The sequence below is a fragment of the Osmerus mordax genome, chromosome 17, assembly GCF_038355195.1.
Source record: "Osmerus mordax isolate fOsmMor3 chromosome 17, fOsmMor3.pri, whole genome shotgun sequence".
Lineage (NCBI taxonomy): Eukaryota > Metazoa > Chordata > Actinopteri > Osmeriformes > Osmeridae > Osmerus > Osmerus mordax.
Window position 1 is genome coordinate 6,918,414 of NC_090066.1, and position 17,714 is coordinate 6,936,127.

The 17,714-nt window shown below is 45.1% G+C and overlaps 1 protein-coding gene across 4 annotated transcripts in view; it reads left to right on the forward strand.

The window, feature by feature from the left end:
• The first annotated feature begins 2,633 nt into the window (after positions 1 to 2,633).
• The window catches only part of osbpl8 (oxysterol binding protein-like 8), a 59,358-nt gene continuing 44,277 nt past the window's right edge, over positions 2,634 to 17,714 (forward strand). For 2 of the 4 annotated variants that reach the window (XM_067254634.1, XM_067254636.1), the window contains exons 1-3: positions 2,634 to 2,786; positions 10,268 to 10,321; positions 17,101 to 17,198. In XM_067254634.1, the coding sequence (XP_067110735.1) occupies positions 17,151 to 17,198 (48 nt within the window). In that variant the 5' untranslated portion in view covers positions 2,634 to 2,786; positions 10,268 to 10,321; positions 17,101 to 17,150. Of the gene's footprint in view, positions 2,787 to 2,917; positions 2,952 to 10,267; positions 10,322 to 17,100; positions 17,199 to 17,714 lie in introns of all 4 variants that reach the window. The other 2 variants (XM_067254635.1, XM_067254637.1) reach the window with 2 other exon arrangements.

Here is a 17,714-nt window from a genome sequence, read left to right on the forward strand (position 1 = left end):
CTAGTGAATGAAGAATAAGAAACCTGGCTCTCCACACAGACCTCAGCTTCTGTTTCTTTGTAGCAAGCATCTGCAGTTATGCAAAAACAGTACATTTGCATTTCCAAATCAGGTCAGGAGCCTAGTCCTTTTTTTTTTTCCTTTGACAAAACAACAAACGACCAGAGAAGTTCCCAAAGGAAGGATGGAATTTTCATAAAGTTACGTGTTCAATGGGGCTTTCTGAGAGACGAGCACGACAAATAACATAAACTTGCATATCACTTCGACTTCCATGGGTGTCTGTTCCCCACAAAATAATCACTCAAAACCAGCAATTCTAAGCTGCCATGTGCCAAGAGAACAATGACAAGATGGTGCTCTACGGATATTGAGGGACCAGTAAGCTTTCATGGAGTCACATCATGAAGTCTACTTCAGACGGAATGATTATTGATTATTTAATGCCAATGAGAAGATGAGTGAGTAGGCTTAAATTGCCAATATTAGACACAATAATTCAGGAGGTAAAATCCTGCATGATGTTGATTTAAAACGATGACTTATAGGCTTCCCCATCAGTATGAATCAAGGTGAATTACTTCCTCCTTCCAAAGACAATAAGGCACTGAGATTGCAGCAATTCACTCAGTCAAGGAGATTGCGTGTGAGTTGATTTATTAAAGTCTCGACAGCACTATCTGATGTCTCAAGACGATGGTCTCACATAATCTCTAGGACTAAACGTCTTTCTGTGGGAAACTGCGCAGACCCTCATGTGTACTGAGAGTTCAAGCAGCATATCATGTCTTTGCACTAGTTGGCTAAATACAATTAGTGACACACGGAGGTAAACCATTAACAATTTACAATGGGTGGTTCCTCTGAAAGGTATCTTGCCTAAGAGGGTATTCAACATAACGTAAGAATCAGACAATATCCCAGAGACTAGGAGGGAATAACTCTACTTAAACTGGGTGCGTTCGGCTGCTCACATTACAGGTAGCCTTTGAAACATACAGTATAAATACAATGTAGCTAGGGAAGTTAATAATAGAGCCCTTTGAATCTCCTGGTTGCTAGCTAGGTAATAACTCCAGGCAATGACCAAACAATATTGCACAAAGACGTTGTTTGAGTAAGCTAAATTCCCCCACATTTGGCAAATATTGTATACATTTTCCAGATATATTTTCGGAGCTGGGGCATGGGAAGGCTCAGACTAGCCTACACTGGCCTTGGACTGGGAACAATCCAAGCCATGATGGTACATTGTGTGTTTACAGTGCGTCATGTTGCTTATTATTTCAATTACGAATTAATCAAACGACTTGAACCTACATTGGTAAACGCCAAGTGTGCATATTGCACTGCAATAACAATACCGTGAGCTATCACAGTGTTAAAAAGAATGGACCGATCTCAACTAATCGACCAAGGCCAGCTTGACAGCTATAGCTACTAAAGCAGCAGCAAGCTAGCTACGTATGCTACCTGCCATTCAGCAGCAGCACGCGCATTAACTAAGCCTATATTAGTAAGAACGTGTACATCAATTTAAAGTTGCACTGTTAAATAACAAAGAATAATACGAATTTTAAGGCACTCTTGCTTTGGTAGTCTGCAACCGACGTCAAAAACCCAAATCTAAGCCCATTTAGCTAGTTAGCTAGCTGGCTAACGTAAGCAGCTAGCAAGCTCTTTTACGCAGCAGGGGCTAATAATTGCAAGCTACATTGGAGCCTGCCACCCGCCTTCCCGAGGATCGTGGTTGTCCAAATACACGATGGATTTATAATCTGCGGTAACTTCAACTAGCACAATTTGCATCATTGCACATTACCCCATGCACTAACATGGAGGTCGAGCATCCTACCTCTGGATGGAGAATAGGGACACAGCCAGCTTCTTTCTCATATTCATCCATAACGTCAGCCATCTTGGTGGTCAATCTCACCAAGCATTATAGGTAATGCTCTGTGGAAACAAACAAGAGGAGGGGTTGCTCTGTCAAAAGGATGCCCGAAGCTTGTCGTGAGATTTTTATGCTACTGTACTGTTGCATTACGTCATTGTGTCACATCATTTTGATGTGCAGAGCTGTTACTTTTTAGGTATACAGTGAGAAAGGGTTAGAGTTATGTACTCAGTATACTGTATCCTCATCTTGCATGTATTCGTTTATTGATCAGAAATTAATATTATATTATACTGTTTACAATTTTTCTAGACCACTCTTGGGCTTGATTACAAATGAGTGATGGAGAATAAATTAATTGTCAAGAACTCAATCACCAACATCATTGTATGTACAAGAATATATTGTATAAGCCTTTACAACTGGAGTCATACAAAAGATGATTGAGCTGTATTACTTTGTTTTTGTCACTAGATGTCACACTTAACCCGTCCTGATCTAATCTGCGACCAACAATCCTATTTATTTTATAATGATAATATGTTATAGTATATAACACTTCATATTGATGAAAGCTGTTGATTTACGATTATTTCATTAGTTTCAATAACGCATTAAGCCTCAGCCGAATAAGCCAAATACATTTTCACTGTTCTGTTACAAGAATCGAATGCTGATCAAGCGAAGCCCACATCAGGCGTTACAGTCGATAATCGAGAGAAGATGCGTAGGAAGACACTAAAGGAGGAGGAGTGCTAGTGAGGGAATAGCTAGTTTACCAGTAACTACTAATCTAGTTTAAATCGCTCGAGAAAAGACAGCTATATTCTGAGGAACACACTGTATTAACCTTTTTGGCTATATTCTTGGGGGATAAAACGAACTTCAGGTGAGCTGCTGCTGTTGAACCTTGTGGATGTAGTGGCTACTAAAACAAACCCTGTATCAGTCTGATGCTGTGACGATTGAGCAAGTTAGCCAGCTAGCTAACTAACCGTTGCTGCTTCTCTGTTTTTACAGTCGGTGGAATAGAGACAATTCAATTAATCTTAAGGTATGTGTATTGCATGTGTTTAACGTTTATGAACAGAAGCTGTCCAATGCCAATATACCAAATTGTTGGTGGTGTGGTAACGTAGCCACATTTCATATTTAAATAGCTAGCTACTACATTATTCGGTGGCACTGACTGAGACTAGATTTGGTTGTCGAATACAGATTCAATGTCAGACTGCCTACCTACTAGCTGCACTAATCATAAACTGACATCCTTCAACCAAGATGCTAGCTAGCATACTGACATCACTAAGACATCCGACCAGCTTATATAACGAGCTTGTCGTGTTCATGCAGGTCTGTTGCATTCAGATTTACATTGTCAGCGGAGACATCATACATCTGTGTCATAGCATCTAACACCATATTGAAACGTAACCAAATCCCAATTGTAATTGAGCCAAAACGATGTGAAAGGCAAATCCATTTCAGGGAAAGTAATTCAACGAAACGTCCTGCCCTTGAAGAAGATCATTAGTAATTGATTTATTGGCATCCTAATTGGCTATTCTTATTATAACCATTTAAAATTGTGTTTACATTCTCTATAAATCTAATCAGGTTCATGTCAGTGTATTTACACCATTGAGAAATACTTGTATGGCTTTAGTTAACACATTGATTCTGTACAAGTAGGCTATTACATGTCCGAGGCTATCATGTGTCAGCAGCCTTGGCCTTGGTACCAAGTTACAGCTTTCTCCTAATAAGAGGGAAGGGCCCTGCAACATAACACTACCACAAGACACAGTTAGGCTATACAGTGATATGCCGTTGCCTCTTCATAATGGGCATTATGTTTGTGAACACTCGTGGTTCTCACTGGTGCAGATAAACAGTTATTTCAAAAGGTTACTGGCACAGTAGACTACATATGTTGAAGTGATTCTGATAAAACATTTTTCACATTACCTATTGTAATTTATTGTAAATAGTTGACTCATCAGTATTGAGTTCATCAGTATTTGACCCGTCTCACATATGAAGTACTTTACTGTATCTTATGTGAACGATGGAGGAGAATGTTATCCAGGCCACCCAGACCTATAATTTATCCCAAAGCACTAAGTTAATTAGTTTCCTACTCCTGCCTGTTCAACTTGGCCATTCCTGTTTTGTGAGGACTGCATATTTCCATGTTTCCATTCCGTTGATTTGCATCACAATTACGTGTGATGCTAGCCTTTCCCCAGTGAGGCAACGTTTCACATGGCGAGCAAGGCCCAGGATACCCTCTCTGTGATATGCTCAGGTCTTCTGAACAATGCATGTCATTTGCCTGTCAAATGTAGTTTCCATTCCTTCCCAAGCGACAACCTGTGGGGGTTGAACTGCTCGGTGCTATGGCACCATTTTGCATTTGAATAAAAGTAGGCGATATACCAATGTACGGGATCTCTATGTCCTGTCACCCACCTTTTTCCAGTACCCTTGGGTGGCTGCGTATGGCTGGCTCGTAGCTCTAGATGACCCTCCATGTTGTGTGTTAAAAGTCATTATGTAGTGTCTGGTCATGTTAATGCATCGTTTTTTTTTCTTTTTTCTGTGGACACATTTGGACACAGAGCAGATCTCCAGACAGCACAATCACATTAGGGAGTGCAATTACCTTCGCTCTGACAATATGAGGGTGTCAGCCAGGTTAATGAAATCAATTCTTAATGCCAGGCAGCATGGGGCTTGCTTCAAGCTACAGATGGATGTGATCATGCCGTCAACAGACAACTAGCTTAGTTACAAGGAAGTAGTATTGGCATTTCATTCAAAGACAATAATGCAATGGATGCTAGTTAGGCTATATTAAAGGTCTTTAGTTAGCCTACTTATTCTCCTTGATCACTAATTAAGCTATTGGAACTATGTCAACAAAGCATTTAGGATAAGGGACATTCATAATGCTTATTGAAAAGCCAGATTTAGATTTTGTGTCATGTCACAGATCATAACTCCTTACTCATGATCTTCACAGCGATTAAATAAGATAGGGTCAACTTAGTGTGTTTGAAGCTATCCATATATAATAGTTCCTTAACTAACTATTTACCCATTGCCCCTACGTGCCAGCAACGATTTCCTATTTGAACAGTAATATGGAATATTATTCTAATTAAAATACCCCAGATTGTCTCCATATTCAATAACACCCTTTTACTCCACTTTCAATCTTACCCTCAGTGTTTTTAATTATCTTAAATTAATTATAATGATGTTACATAAGACACTAAATGCACGGTAAATTAAAACCTGCAGCTCCTCGTGCACTTTGTTCATATTGTTTCTTGCCAGGGTTGAAACCAAACCCTTGTAACAGATCTCTCAGGCTTTGATTGACAGGTGAAAAGGTGGGAGGGGGATCCCCCCAATCACCCTGCTGTGATACTGGTCATCGGAGCTGACTCACTGGGATGTTGCAATATCTTGCTTTTGTGTAGTCCACCAATTAGAAAAAATATATACTTAAAGTTAGATTGAGATTTACAGTTTCCGTGTTTCTTTTTTTGTGCTGTGCAATGATGGTGCACGGAGTTTTGACTCTGCTACAGTCTAAAATGGAACTCGAACTTAAAAAGTGGCACGTGAAGTAGAATAATTGTATCTTTTCTCACAGTAGGACTGTTAAAGATAAGTCACTTCACAAAAGCCCTTTCAAAGGGATTCCAATTTGCTTAAACAAAGGCAAAGGACTCAACTTTAATTAACACCTGACTCTTGGAAGGGCCACCTTTTCAAAATGTATTTCTAGATACAACCAGATGCACAATGAGTTCTGTGCAGAAAAGGATTCATTATGGGGGGATAGAGGTTCTCCTAGCCTGAAGACAAAAGTACCAGGGCTGCGTTTCCCGAAAGCATCGTAAGCCTAAATTGATCGTAGAGTCCATTGTTCGATGGATCTTAGTTGTACGGGCCGTTTCCCGAAGTCATCGTAGCTAAAGAGGCACTTGAAAATTCTCGTAGATTAACGAGAGCTCCAGACCAGGCCAATTATCCTCAGAGCAGCCCCTCGTCATTGCCTCCAGAGCACAGCTCTCAATATGGAGCAATCTAGTTAGGTGTGCACACCCAAACTCCTCAGAAGAGATGGCCACCAATAGCCCTATTCAATTGTAAAATAGTCAATAATAAATATTCAAATTGTGAAATGTGTTAATGTTCGCATCCTTACTCCTCAAGAGCCAGGCAGTACATCAGAGTGTTCCTGTAATGATCCTATAGCTTCAGGGAGTGACAAACACTCAAGGAAGACCTTGAGCTAAATGTCAGTAAGGACCGAATTTGTAGAATGGGGGATCAAGTAATACATCTACAGTATCATCGATGGTGAAACTGTTCCTGTCTGGTTTGATTTGAGCTGGGTGGGTTTTAGGACACTCTAGAGATGTAGAAATCTCTCTCTAGAGATCTCTCTCTAGAGATTTCAGGAAATGAAAGCAACACTACGCCAGCTGATTTTATATTTAGTTTTCCCTCCCGGCATCTCTTGTTACCTGCTGGTATCTGCAAGCTCACAGGGACTAGCTGTTGTACATGTTTTGACATTCAAGAGTCTATTGTTACTCAGCCATTTTCATACTTTCGTGTCGTACAGCTGAATGCCTCTTCTGGTTCTGGAGATTGTAGAGACGTGACCATTTAGCACACGCCTCATGATTCAATCAAATGCGATTATTCATACATGCCGGTTCTCGTAGGGTATTTTCCCAATGGGAATGTTTTAGTCTACAATGGATCCAGTGGCCACATATAATAGTTTCATTCATAGTCACACCACTCAAAATCAAGTAGTACTTGCTTGCTAATGCATTTCGAATTAAGTGATTAGTTGGACAGAGACTCCATATTAGCTATGAATAATACATTTGCTCAGATGGGAAAAACCTCTTCTCCCCAACCAGGACAGCTGAGCCAGCATAGTCTGACAAGGGTTCCCCAAGCAAGAATGAGCTTGAGACAATAATGAACAAGAGTTTTATGTTATTTTACTACATAGACTAATTCGACTACACAAGTTACTATAACAGTACAGCAATGTAAAGATTCAATCAACTTGCAGAGATGTCCGGCCATTGACTTTCAAATCATGGTTATAAACACATTACCCTAATGTGTAAGTGATATTTTCAGTGCAGTTAGTGGAGGATGGTGTGTATGGCTTCACAGGACTTGTGTCCAAGGCAGGCCAATAGGACCTTGCTTCGTCTCACCTCAGAATAATCACGTCTTGCTGCATGGACGTCACTCCCAGCAATCTGTCTGGCAGGGTTCCCTGTCCAGCCAGAAGCATTACTGTGGGAATTCACATTCACAGCCATAAATGTCAATGTGAAGATAAATATAGCTCAAAACAGGGTGTGAACACAAGGGTGTACCTCAGGCAACACACCCAGTATTGTAGAATGGCTTACTGGACTGCAGGGAGAAATAGAAGGCAAGACAAAGAGGATTTGACTTACCCGAATTAGGCCTATTCAATGAATACTTTAAGATATTTTATCAATGAAAGCCAAGCTTGCTGTTAAATTAAGATTGGGAAGAGAATACAAAACACTTGAAGCAAATGTATTTATCTAAATAACAATGAAAAACACACAGCTACATGTAGCTTATACAGTTTGATGTATTACCACAGCAGCTAGTCTTAAAGGGATCAAGTGTCAAAACATTGTGTGAGTGAAGGACTTAATCTTTTTACCTGGGCTGGGCTCAACCACACAGATTAACAAGGTCAGACCAGTTCCATTCTGTTTTGCTGTTGACTCTTCTGACACAACCGAGGCAGGCAGCTTTCCATGACGAAACCCAACCGATTGTGGGGAAGAAGTATACATTTAGACCTGGCCTATTTGATGCTTATTTTTGTTTAGGGTGATTGAAATGATTATGCACTGCTTTGCTACTGGGCTGTTACATCTATTTCACATTTCTTCGTTTTTAGCTTGGCATGTACATGCCACAATTCCACAACCCTTTCCAGTTTAGTATTTGACAGATAATGGAACTGACATTTGTAATGAATTTGGTCAGGTGAAGGTTATGGAATTGTAAACAGAATAGACAAGTAAGGCTATCAATAAAGTGAATGCTGGTTTTGTGTGAATGCCAGTTAGGCCTGCAAAGTGACATTTAGCCTAACCTATTTGGTCTTTCCGTTCACTTTTCGTTTGATACAGAGGAAGTAGTTTTGCATTTCCCAAGGGCACATTAACAGTAGCTTCATGACTCATATTAAAATGTCTGATAAAGAGAGAAAAAAATAAGAGTAAATGTTACTCATTAGTGTCCAACTTGATAGTAATGTGCATTTGTAGGCCACTGTTTTCTTCAGGCAAAACTTGAGCGCATTCATAGCCAGTGTATAAACAAGTGATTCCTTTGTCGATTCTGTGGGAAGACAGCAACTGGTTGACTGTTATCTAACTGTTTGGCATGATTTGAAAGGGATTTTAAAATGGTCCTTTCTTCAAGGTTATATCTTAATAGTTGGCCCGATGCTCTAGTTTTAGTGGAAGGAAAAAGCTATTCACCGGTACTGAAAACTGAGGGCTAACATCATTCAGTACTGTAGGTGTTGCACTGTGGTGATGAAATGAGTGAAGGGTCCAAGACTCATGTTATTATCCTTATCGAGTCTTTGGATCAGAGCTCATTGCTTTGCGAGATAAAAAAGATGGATGCCAAAAGCCTGTGTGATAGAGAACAGAGCAGGAGTATCCTGGTGTCTTTGGTGTTTATAAACCTGGCTAAAGGACCAATTACCCACACCCACTCCTGTTTCCATAAGGCTGAGTTTCATCACAACAATAAACATTTTACACCCGTTAAAACTCTGGCTCCCCAGACCGGATGTCCAGCCTGGTGTCAGGTTTTTCCTATGGATGTCCTTCACCGGCCCCTGGTCCCTGGCCCCCGGCCCCTGGTCCCTGGCCCCCGGCCCCCGGCCTCCGGCCCCTGTCCCCCGGCCCCCAGCCCTTGGTCTGTGCCTATCTGCAGCTGCCACCTGGCCTAGTGTAAGCCCAGACCACTGGAGACCCTGTGCTCAGGGGGAGTGTGTAACACAATTGGGCCAGTCAGTGGAGGGTGGAATTGAAAGGTAGAGGGGGGAGGAGGGAGACGTCTTGCCATCTCCCCTTCTCTCTCACCCTGGACTATATTTAGACTGGACGGCTACAGAGATGACGTTTTGTCCTCATCTTGGCCATATGCGAGTTACGTAATTCGGTTCCACTGCTGTTGACTGCTACCTGTCGGTACTTGGGTATTTTTGATGAAGCGGGCGATTCCCTCAGATGTTATGCTGCCCCTGTTTGTACTGCTGTGTGTGTGTGTGTGTCATGGGGGAGAATAGACGACCTGAGGGTGCCCGGTCAGTGCCTTCTCTGCAGTATCTCAGGAGTGTGTTGTGCCACGGCTGTCCTTCTCCATCTCCTGTGACACGCGGTCCCAGCTGGGACCTGTGAGCACCTCCCCAGAGCTACCCTCTCACTGCTGGATGCCTTTATCAGCCTGGCCCTTTAGACAGCTGCACACACACGCACACACACACACGCACACCTAAGCAGACACACGCACGGACTCCCACCACACACACTCACACACCACCGTACGCACATCCAAATACACACACACACACACTCGGATAATATTCATCAAATCACAGAGGCAGCTAGTGAAGCGAACAGACCGCAGGAGGAAGGCTGGACTCAGAGTCTTGGTCATATGATCAGCAGAAATAAGCAACATCCTGTCTCTCTTCCCCCTCTGCTCTCCTGAATCTCCAGCCACAGCGTGTACATCATCCATAGATAGTGCCTGGGGCTATGGCCTAGTAAGCATGGAAACATAGCTGTTTGGTGAATGTCTTGTGTTTCCATTCAGAGAACTCTCCAGAAAAGTCAGCTATTAGTCTAATAGTATTTAGTCATACATACAGGGTACCCCCCCCCCCCCCCCCCCCCTCCGCCATGACCAGCAGCACACCCTAGGGGGCCATAGTGGCCGCCGGACGGATGTGCTAATTGGCCATCTGACTAATAATCTCCATCCAGCCAGGATTAAGGAATTTGTTTAAGAGGCAACCCAAAGGATACGCCTCATCAAACCCACTGGCACGGAACAGATTAAAGCTGCCCCATTCACTCATAAAACCTCTCTCTCTCGTGCACACACACATACATACATTATTGTCTGTCTGAACACTGTACATAAGCAGCCCTCTGGTGGGCTCATATTATAAGGGGAGGGGAGTAACATTGTGATGTCATCTCTCTCTCTCGCTCTCTCCCCCCGCTCTCTGTCTCTCTCTCTCTCCATCAGGCTGGCGGTGGTGTTGCCGTGAGAGACTGCTTTTTGCTGCGCGGTCCTCGTGAGGTAGGTCCTATATTTGTCACTGCTTGTCTGTGTTACCACTGACTGGTAAACTGGTGTGTGTATAGCTGTTGTGTGGGATGTGTGACAGTGTGTGCTCATCAGGGCTCGGGCTGAACGCTTACGGCATAGCCTATATTGTGTGTGTGTGTCATTTCGTACTGCATTCCAGCTCTCTGGCAGTACAGTTTAGGAGGGCTAGGTTATGTTAGCATGCTAATGTGCTTACACGGACACATAAGCTATCAGATACAATGTCTAATCATGATGAGAGAGCACTCATGCCTGTCACTGCCAGACTGCCTCTCAGAGTGAGTGTCTTACATCAAGCTGTAGGGTGCTGCCTTTCCCCTCCTGTCCTCTCTTTCCTCCGCCTGTCCCCTCCTTTCTCCTCATGTCTTCTCCTGTCTCCTCCAGTCCTCCCCTGTCCTCTCCTGTCTCCCCCGGGCCTCCCCTGTCCTCTCCTGTCTCCTCCAGTCCTCCCCTGTCCTCTCCTGTCTCCTCCAGTCCTCCCCTGTCCTCTCCTGTCTCCTCCAGTCCTCCCCTGTCCTCTCCTGTCTCCTCCAGTCCTCCCCTGTCCCCTCCTGTCTCCTCCTGTCTCCTCCAGTCCTCCCCTGTCCTCTCCTGTCTCCTCTTGTCCTCTCATATCTCCTCTTGTCTCCTCCAGTCCTCCCCTGTCCTCTCGTATCTCCTCCTGTCTCCTCCAGTCCTCCCCTGTCCTCTCGTATCTCCTCGTGTCCCCTCCTGTCCTCTCCTGTCTCAGCCTGGATCTGGAATGGGAAAACATGAGTGAGTATTACATCTGAGGACTTGGAAGTGCACACGTCCTGAATATGCAAATAGGATTTCACCTTCTCATCCTTTTCAGCGTTTCCTGTGAAAGGAGCCGCCACATGCTGCATCACATGGACTGTCATGCATTGTCCAGCCGCGGCATATTGTCTCTCTGCTCTGCTCTCTCTGTGGTGTGCTTTTTGACCAGCTCCTGCTTGAAGTGTAGCTGGAGCATTCTGTGTCATGGCGGAACTGTCTAGAAGCTCTCTTTTGAGTCCATTTGTCTTAGCTGTAGTTAGCTAGGCCAGCCAATTAGGATAGCTCTCTCTGCTATTGCTTGCTGTGATGTCTATTTAAAGCTAACCGGAATAGAACTCTTAAGCTAGCTGTCAGCCAGGTTTACTTTATCTAGCCTACCCATGCTAGTGTAGTTCACCAGGCTAGCTTTATCTAGCTAGCTGGGCTAGCTTTATTTAGCTAGCAGCACTAGCTGTAATTATAAAGCAGGGCTAGATTTTTGTAGCTAGCAGGGCTAGCTTTGATTATGTAGCAGGGATAGCTTTATCTAGCTAACAGAGCTAGCTCCGTAGCTTGCTGGTAAGGCTCTCTCCAGCTAGCTGGGCTCTCTAACCAGTCAAGTGTACTGCACCAGCTCTTTCCAGCTGTCAGTGGAGGGGGGTGGGCTGCCGTTGCCAGGGATTGGATGAGAAGCGTCGGGGTCAGCACAGTCACCTTGACACCAGGCAAGCCAGAGCTGCCCTTATCAGTATTCTGTCCCAGAAGCCCCCTGTGAGGAGGAGAATGTGATGGAGAGAGGTGGGCGGCAGCAGAGTCAGGGATATCAGCCCCTCGTCTTCTCTTGAATGACAGCTAGATGAAATGGTCTCTGATGAAGCTATATTGTATGATGTTCTGGAGGCTGCGTGGAGAAACTCTGAGACTATAAATGAGTTGAAAATTGACCTAAAAAACAGCAGCAGCTTTGCATTAGGTCTGATCAGTCGGTGCAAAGTAGGAAATGCCTTGGCTTATGTCATATCAGAGCATCTCTGTTAATGTCCTTTCACATGTTTTGCACCAGCCTTCTTTTCACCCTTTGCACCACCCTTCTAGATGCCTCTTCGAGCCATCTAGGTCATGTGACGTCCTGTGAACTGTAAGAGAACTGTGCACTCTGCATGAGGGTTTGGACTTGCAAGCTCCATTCAAGACAATGTGAACGAACGCCTGAAAAAGCTGTTGAATTCCCCCCAGTCTCAACCTACTCTTCCTCCATCCTATGTTTACACGGATGATTAATATTCCCCTACACTCTGACCTAGATGAGGGAATTCTGTTTGATGACCCCCTCCCCCCCCCCCCCCCCCCCTCCCAGGCACATCAATAAACTGGGACACACTGACGACATTCCCCTGTAGCGTAGCATTTAGGAACAGCCTGAACTATTGATTTTTACTCCTACTAGTGCAGGGTGTTTCTCCTCCCTAGCCACAAGGTTACATGGCGGCCCAGACCCAAGGGTCCTGGCTGTCTGACACCTCAAGGATCAGCCAGCCTGGTCCTGGCTCCTTGGTTCTGTGAGAAGTGGCGCCCGAGGCCTTCCTGCCTGCCTGTCTGTCTGTTAGTCAGTCTGCCCTGTCCCCTCCATGTCTGTATCGCAGGCTTAGCTTAACCCTTGTGTTATCTTCAGGTCATTCTGACCCATCAGTCATTGTGACCCACTGTCATATTGCGACAAATTTACCTCATAAAAAAACAAAGTGAAGCATTTTCTTTTAACCGTTGGGCTGTCTCAGACCCCCCACATTGCAAAGGTTAAAAGAAAATAATTTGTATTTGTTTTTGTATTGGGTAAAATTGGGTAAACACAACGATGGTTTGTTATGAACCTTTGGGTCATGTGACCTGAAGGCAGCACGAGGGTTAAAGGGAAGGTTGAGGAGAGGACACTAGTAGTGAGTGACTGTGTCACACCTGTACCCAGTGCCTGAAGAGGACACCTGCGTCCGGCCTCCTGTCTCTGCAGCATGTCCTTTCCAGGATGGACAGGACAGAAAAAAACACTGAATGCTAATGAGGGGATTGACGTCTGTCTGCCCTTCATAGACGAAAGACAGTGAAGGTTGTATTGTGGTCATTCAGCCTTTATTGGTATTATAACCGGATAAGGGCCAAGTAGCACGCCAAAAAAGGCTGTTCTCCCGTCCCTGCGTAATCACGTCATATAAACACGCAGATGTATGACCTCTGCCCCAGCTATTAATTATTAAACCGGAATACATAACAGCCTGGGGTGTAGTATGAATCAAGGTCGAGGGCACAATCTTAAATGCAATTCCAATTCAACAGGCAGAATTTTCCTTTGATGCATGTAACGGTGTCTGTCCTGGCCTGGCGTCAACCCTCCTGTGTGCGTCATCCCAAGCCTGCCGTCAGGATCAAGTCACGGCCCAGGGGGCTACACGTACAGGGGCACCTGCCCCCAACCTGGACAGTAATCCCCACGACTGCCTCTGGCTCTCCTGCTGCCACGCTGCCAAGCTACTATTCTGGGGTTCCCTGTCCCTTCCCTGCGTCTCTGGCACTAGTGAATAGGTATTAGCTGGCAGGACGCTGGGGGGACGGCAGAGGGAGGGAGAGGGGAAGAAAGAGATGGATGTGGAGAGGCCAGCCTGTGCCAACCTCTTTAGAGACATGTTTTTGCCATCAGGTGGGACACGATCACTCAAGGTCCGCACACGCACGCACCGTTTCTGAGCGACTGGAATGAGAAAGAACGATGTCGCTGAAACTGGAGAACGTGGTAGTGTACCGACAGTGATGCTGCAATGCCCAGCCTGGACGGGTGGGAAGAGACAGCTACAGGAAGGGGGATCATGCCTCGGACACGCCGCAGTGCTTCTAGGAACTCTTAATGCTCTGAGACGTACACATGCTGGACTGAGGGAGAGGGAGGGGGCAAGCGTGGGAAAGGAGTGGAGGAGAGCATTCATCTTAATCAACACATTTTTGGGGCAATTAATTCAAATACTTAATTTCCCTTTTAAGTTTATTGCTCTGGAACAACAAGCCTCCTTAGTGTCTAAGCCCGTTGTCTCTGACCCGCCCTCATGGCATCACAACAACAGGACAAAACGTTCTTGTGGGCCCTCCCTTCAACAGGGTCCTGCTGAAATGCTGAGTCATTTTGCTTAGCGTTAATAGCAGCCAAGCTGGTTGTTTTGAGGAAGTGTATGATGCATCTGTTGTAGGTTAATTGTCATGTGTCGAGGTTGGGCCTGGCCTGTCAGCACAACAACAGACTGGAGTAGAGCTCATGGGAAATGGGTTGTGTGTGTGTGTACAGGTTGTCAGTGTGTGAACACTTGTATCAGTGTTAAATGTTTGCCTGCTAGTCTTTCAACCCCTGTGCCTCAGCAAAAATTACTTTCAATAAAGCCAGCATGGAGTCTAGCTTTTCATTTGTTTCAATTTGACACCTACTTTTCATTCGGTATAAGAAATCCTTTAGCAGTCAGCCTTTCTTAACCCTTGTGCTGCCTTCGGGTCACATGACCCAAAGGTTCACAACGAACCATCGTTGTGTTTACCCAGTTTTACCCAATATAAAAATTATTTTCTTTTAACCTTCGCAATGTGGGGGGTCTGAGACGGCCCGACGGTTAAAAGAAAATGCTTCACTTTGTTTTTGTATGTGGTAAAGTTGTCGCAATACGACGGTGGGTCACAATGACTGATGAGTCAGAATGACCCGAAGATAACACATGGGTTAAAATGGCTTCACTCAACTCCTCCCATTTCTTTGAGTACTATAGCATTATCATTCTGATCTGTGCATATTTAATCTCCTGATTGAATAGAACTTTTGTCAACTGTTCAATAGTCTCTGCTAGCTGGACATACATTGATAACCCAATCGGAAAAAAAGGATATTCTACTTAAATCTAATTTAAATGTATTAAGTGAGAGCTTATGACATTTTCCTTCTAATCTTCTTTTACACACAAGTATACTTAAAATGTACAACTAAAACTCATTGTATGTTTGTACTTATACCTCGTAACTAACCATACTTTCAGTATAATGTTTTTTTGCTTGGGCACCTTCTCCCTACGATCTTTCCTCACACACCACCAATCAGCCTGAGATGTTTCTGGATACAGAAAGAGAAGCATTTGTAAATGTCCAGAGATTTGGGAACTGTCATTGTCCACCTGAAAAAGTCTACTGTTATGAAAACCGATGACTTCTCTGTTGTTCAGCTGCATATAACTTCAACAATAGGACAAAGCTGCTGTACATACAGTTTTATCATAGCAGCAGAATCATCGTACAAATTGTTCAGAACAGTACAGTGTGAAACAAAACCAGTTTGACACAGTGGACATTAAATGACTTCTTAGAAAAACAACAAGCCCTGTGTCTGAATATGTTCATATTAATTTACAGTTTAGTTAGCCCTATGTCTAATAAGCCAAGGTCAACAGCATACTTACCATCCTCTCTTTCCCTCCCTTTCTCTCCCTCCATCTCTCTCCCTCTCTTTTTCTGTGTATAATGCTCAGGAAGAATTATTGCATTGTGTAAGTGTGTGTGCGTGTGTGTGAGCACGTGTGTGCCCGCCCGCGTGAGTGTGTAACCAGAAGGTGTGAAGGTGATAATGCTGTGCTGAAATCTCATACCTTTTAATCTGTCATCTTTTCTCACTACTATTTCATCTCACCATGTTTAAGGAGTAGGTTCTATCACTGCCAGTGTGAGTTCACGCTAGCTGTGGGGTAACACCGCAACACTAACCAGCCGCAAGGGATTGTGGCTGGCACACTGAAACACAGAAACCAGCGTGGTGTTTCTTCTGCGTTCCTGTGTCTCGCGGCCCGTCTAGTCGATGTCTCTGCTCTGTGGCCGTTTCTCATATCGCGAGGGGAAAAGGGAGCGTTTTGGAGCTGCAGCAAAAGTCATTGAGGGAGGATGGAGGATTTGCCAGTGGTCTCTCTCTTTCTCCCTTTCTGAGAAGACACACGCAGCCCAACCTATCTTCCTCTCAGCCCGGTAGATAGTACCTGATGCCACCTGTGTTAGTCAGCAGGTTTCCACAGGAACCCAGACTCCTCTAACTCCCCTCCTCCCGCACCAGTGGGAGAGTGCGTTTGCCAGGTGGGAAGCATTTGAGAGGCGTGTTTCAGACGTCCAGGATTGATTGGCCCTGAAGGGTTTGGAGAGCGGGCGAGCTGCTGTGGGAGACTCTGATGTCAGCTGTTTATCGGCGGAGGAGGCCCCCAGCTTATTACCTAGCAGGGAGAACCTGACTGCTGTGAGGATCTGAGGAGGACACCGAGAGCTCGATCCCTCCCTCTCTACGCTCTCTGTCCTGTTCTTTCTCTATCTCGCTCAGTCTTTCCCCCCCCCCTCCTCTTTATCTCTCTCGCTCTCTCTTTCTCTCTCTTTGTAGCTTCCACCTTTTCTTCCTCCCCCCTATCTTCTCTCTCTGGCACAATCCTCTCTCGCTGCAGGAGATGGCGATGGAGCGAGAGAGAAGTAGGGAGAGAGACACCGTATGTTTATGGCTCTATCATTTGGAGATTTTCCGACATGCTGCTGAAAGCAGAGACCCGTTTAGGGTCGATGAGGGGAGACAAATGGAGGTTTACTGATGGGAAACATGCGTCACAGCTGGTGGTGTGTCTCTCCAAGTCCAGCCTAGCTTTGGAGAGTGTTTAGGGAGGAGGGGAGTGAGGAGAGATGGTACAGTATCCTACTGTGTTGACTCTAACTCCTGAAGGAAGGAGCGTTAGTGTCCAGCGGACCTTTTGGCAAATATTCCTGTTCCCTCATTCTTTAGTGGTGTGTGTGTGTGTGTGTGTGTGTGTCTGAGCGAGCAGAATGTTGAGCTGTATCATGTTCCTGGCATACTGTCTGTGAGTCATTCTTAGGTGTTTGTTCAGTAGATGAATATGTTGATGTGTACCTGTGTGTGTGACGTTCCCTGCCTCTCTCTCTCCTGACAGACATGCAAGCTTCTGAGCTCCACTAACATCAGGCCAGACTCTGGGGAACCATGGAGTCGTCTTGTTCCGAGTCCCAGGGGGAACCTGAGAGAACTCTGGTAAGTAGAACCAAGACCCGGCGGAACCGTTTCACCAGACAGGAGAAAGGTCACAGAGAAACGACACGTTCTCACTCTCCATGTTTTAGAAAAGCCAGACAGTGCCACCACATCAACAGCACTCTCACTTTCAAAATCCCTCCCAAAATGTCACCTTAATTGGTGACCGTGTCCCATTACCATATCAGTGGCAGTAAGGCGAAGGAGGCAGAGGTGTAATGTCCCTATTAGCATCGATGACTAAGGGCCATGTCCAGTGCTTCCTGCTAATGATCAGAGATGGCCTGCTAAGCTGCCAGGTGCTGGACACGTGCTGGACAGGGGCTGGACAGGGGCTAGACACGTGCTGGACAGGGGTTGGACAGGGGCTAGACAGGGGCTAGACATGGGCTGGACAGGTGCTGGACACGTGCTGGACAGGGGTTGGACAGGGGCTAGACAGGGGCTAGACATGGGCTGGACAGGTGCTGGACAGGGGCTGGACAGGGGCTGGACAGGGGCTGGACAGGGGCTGGA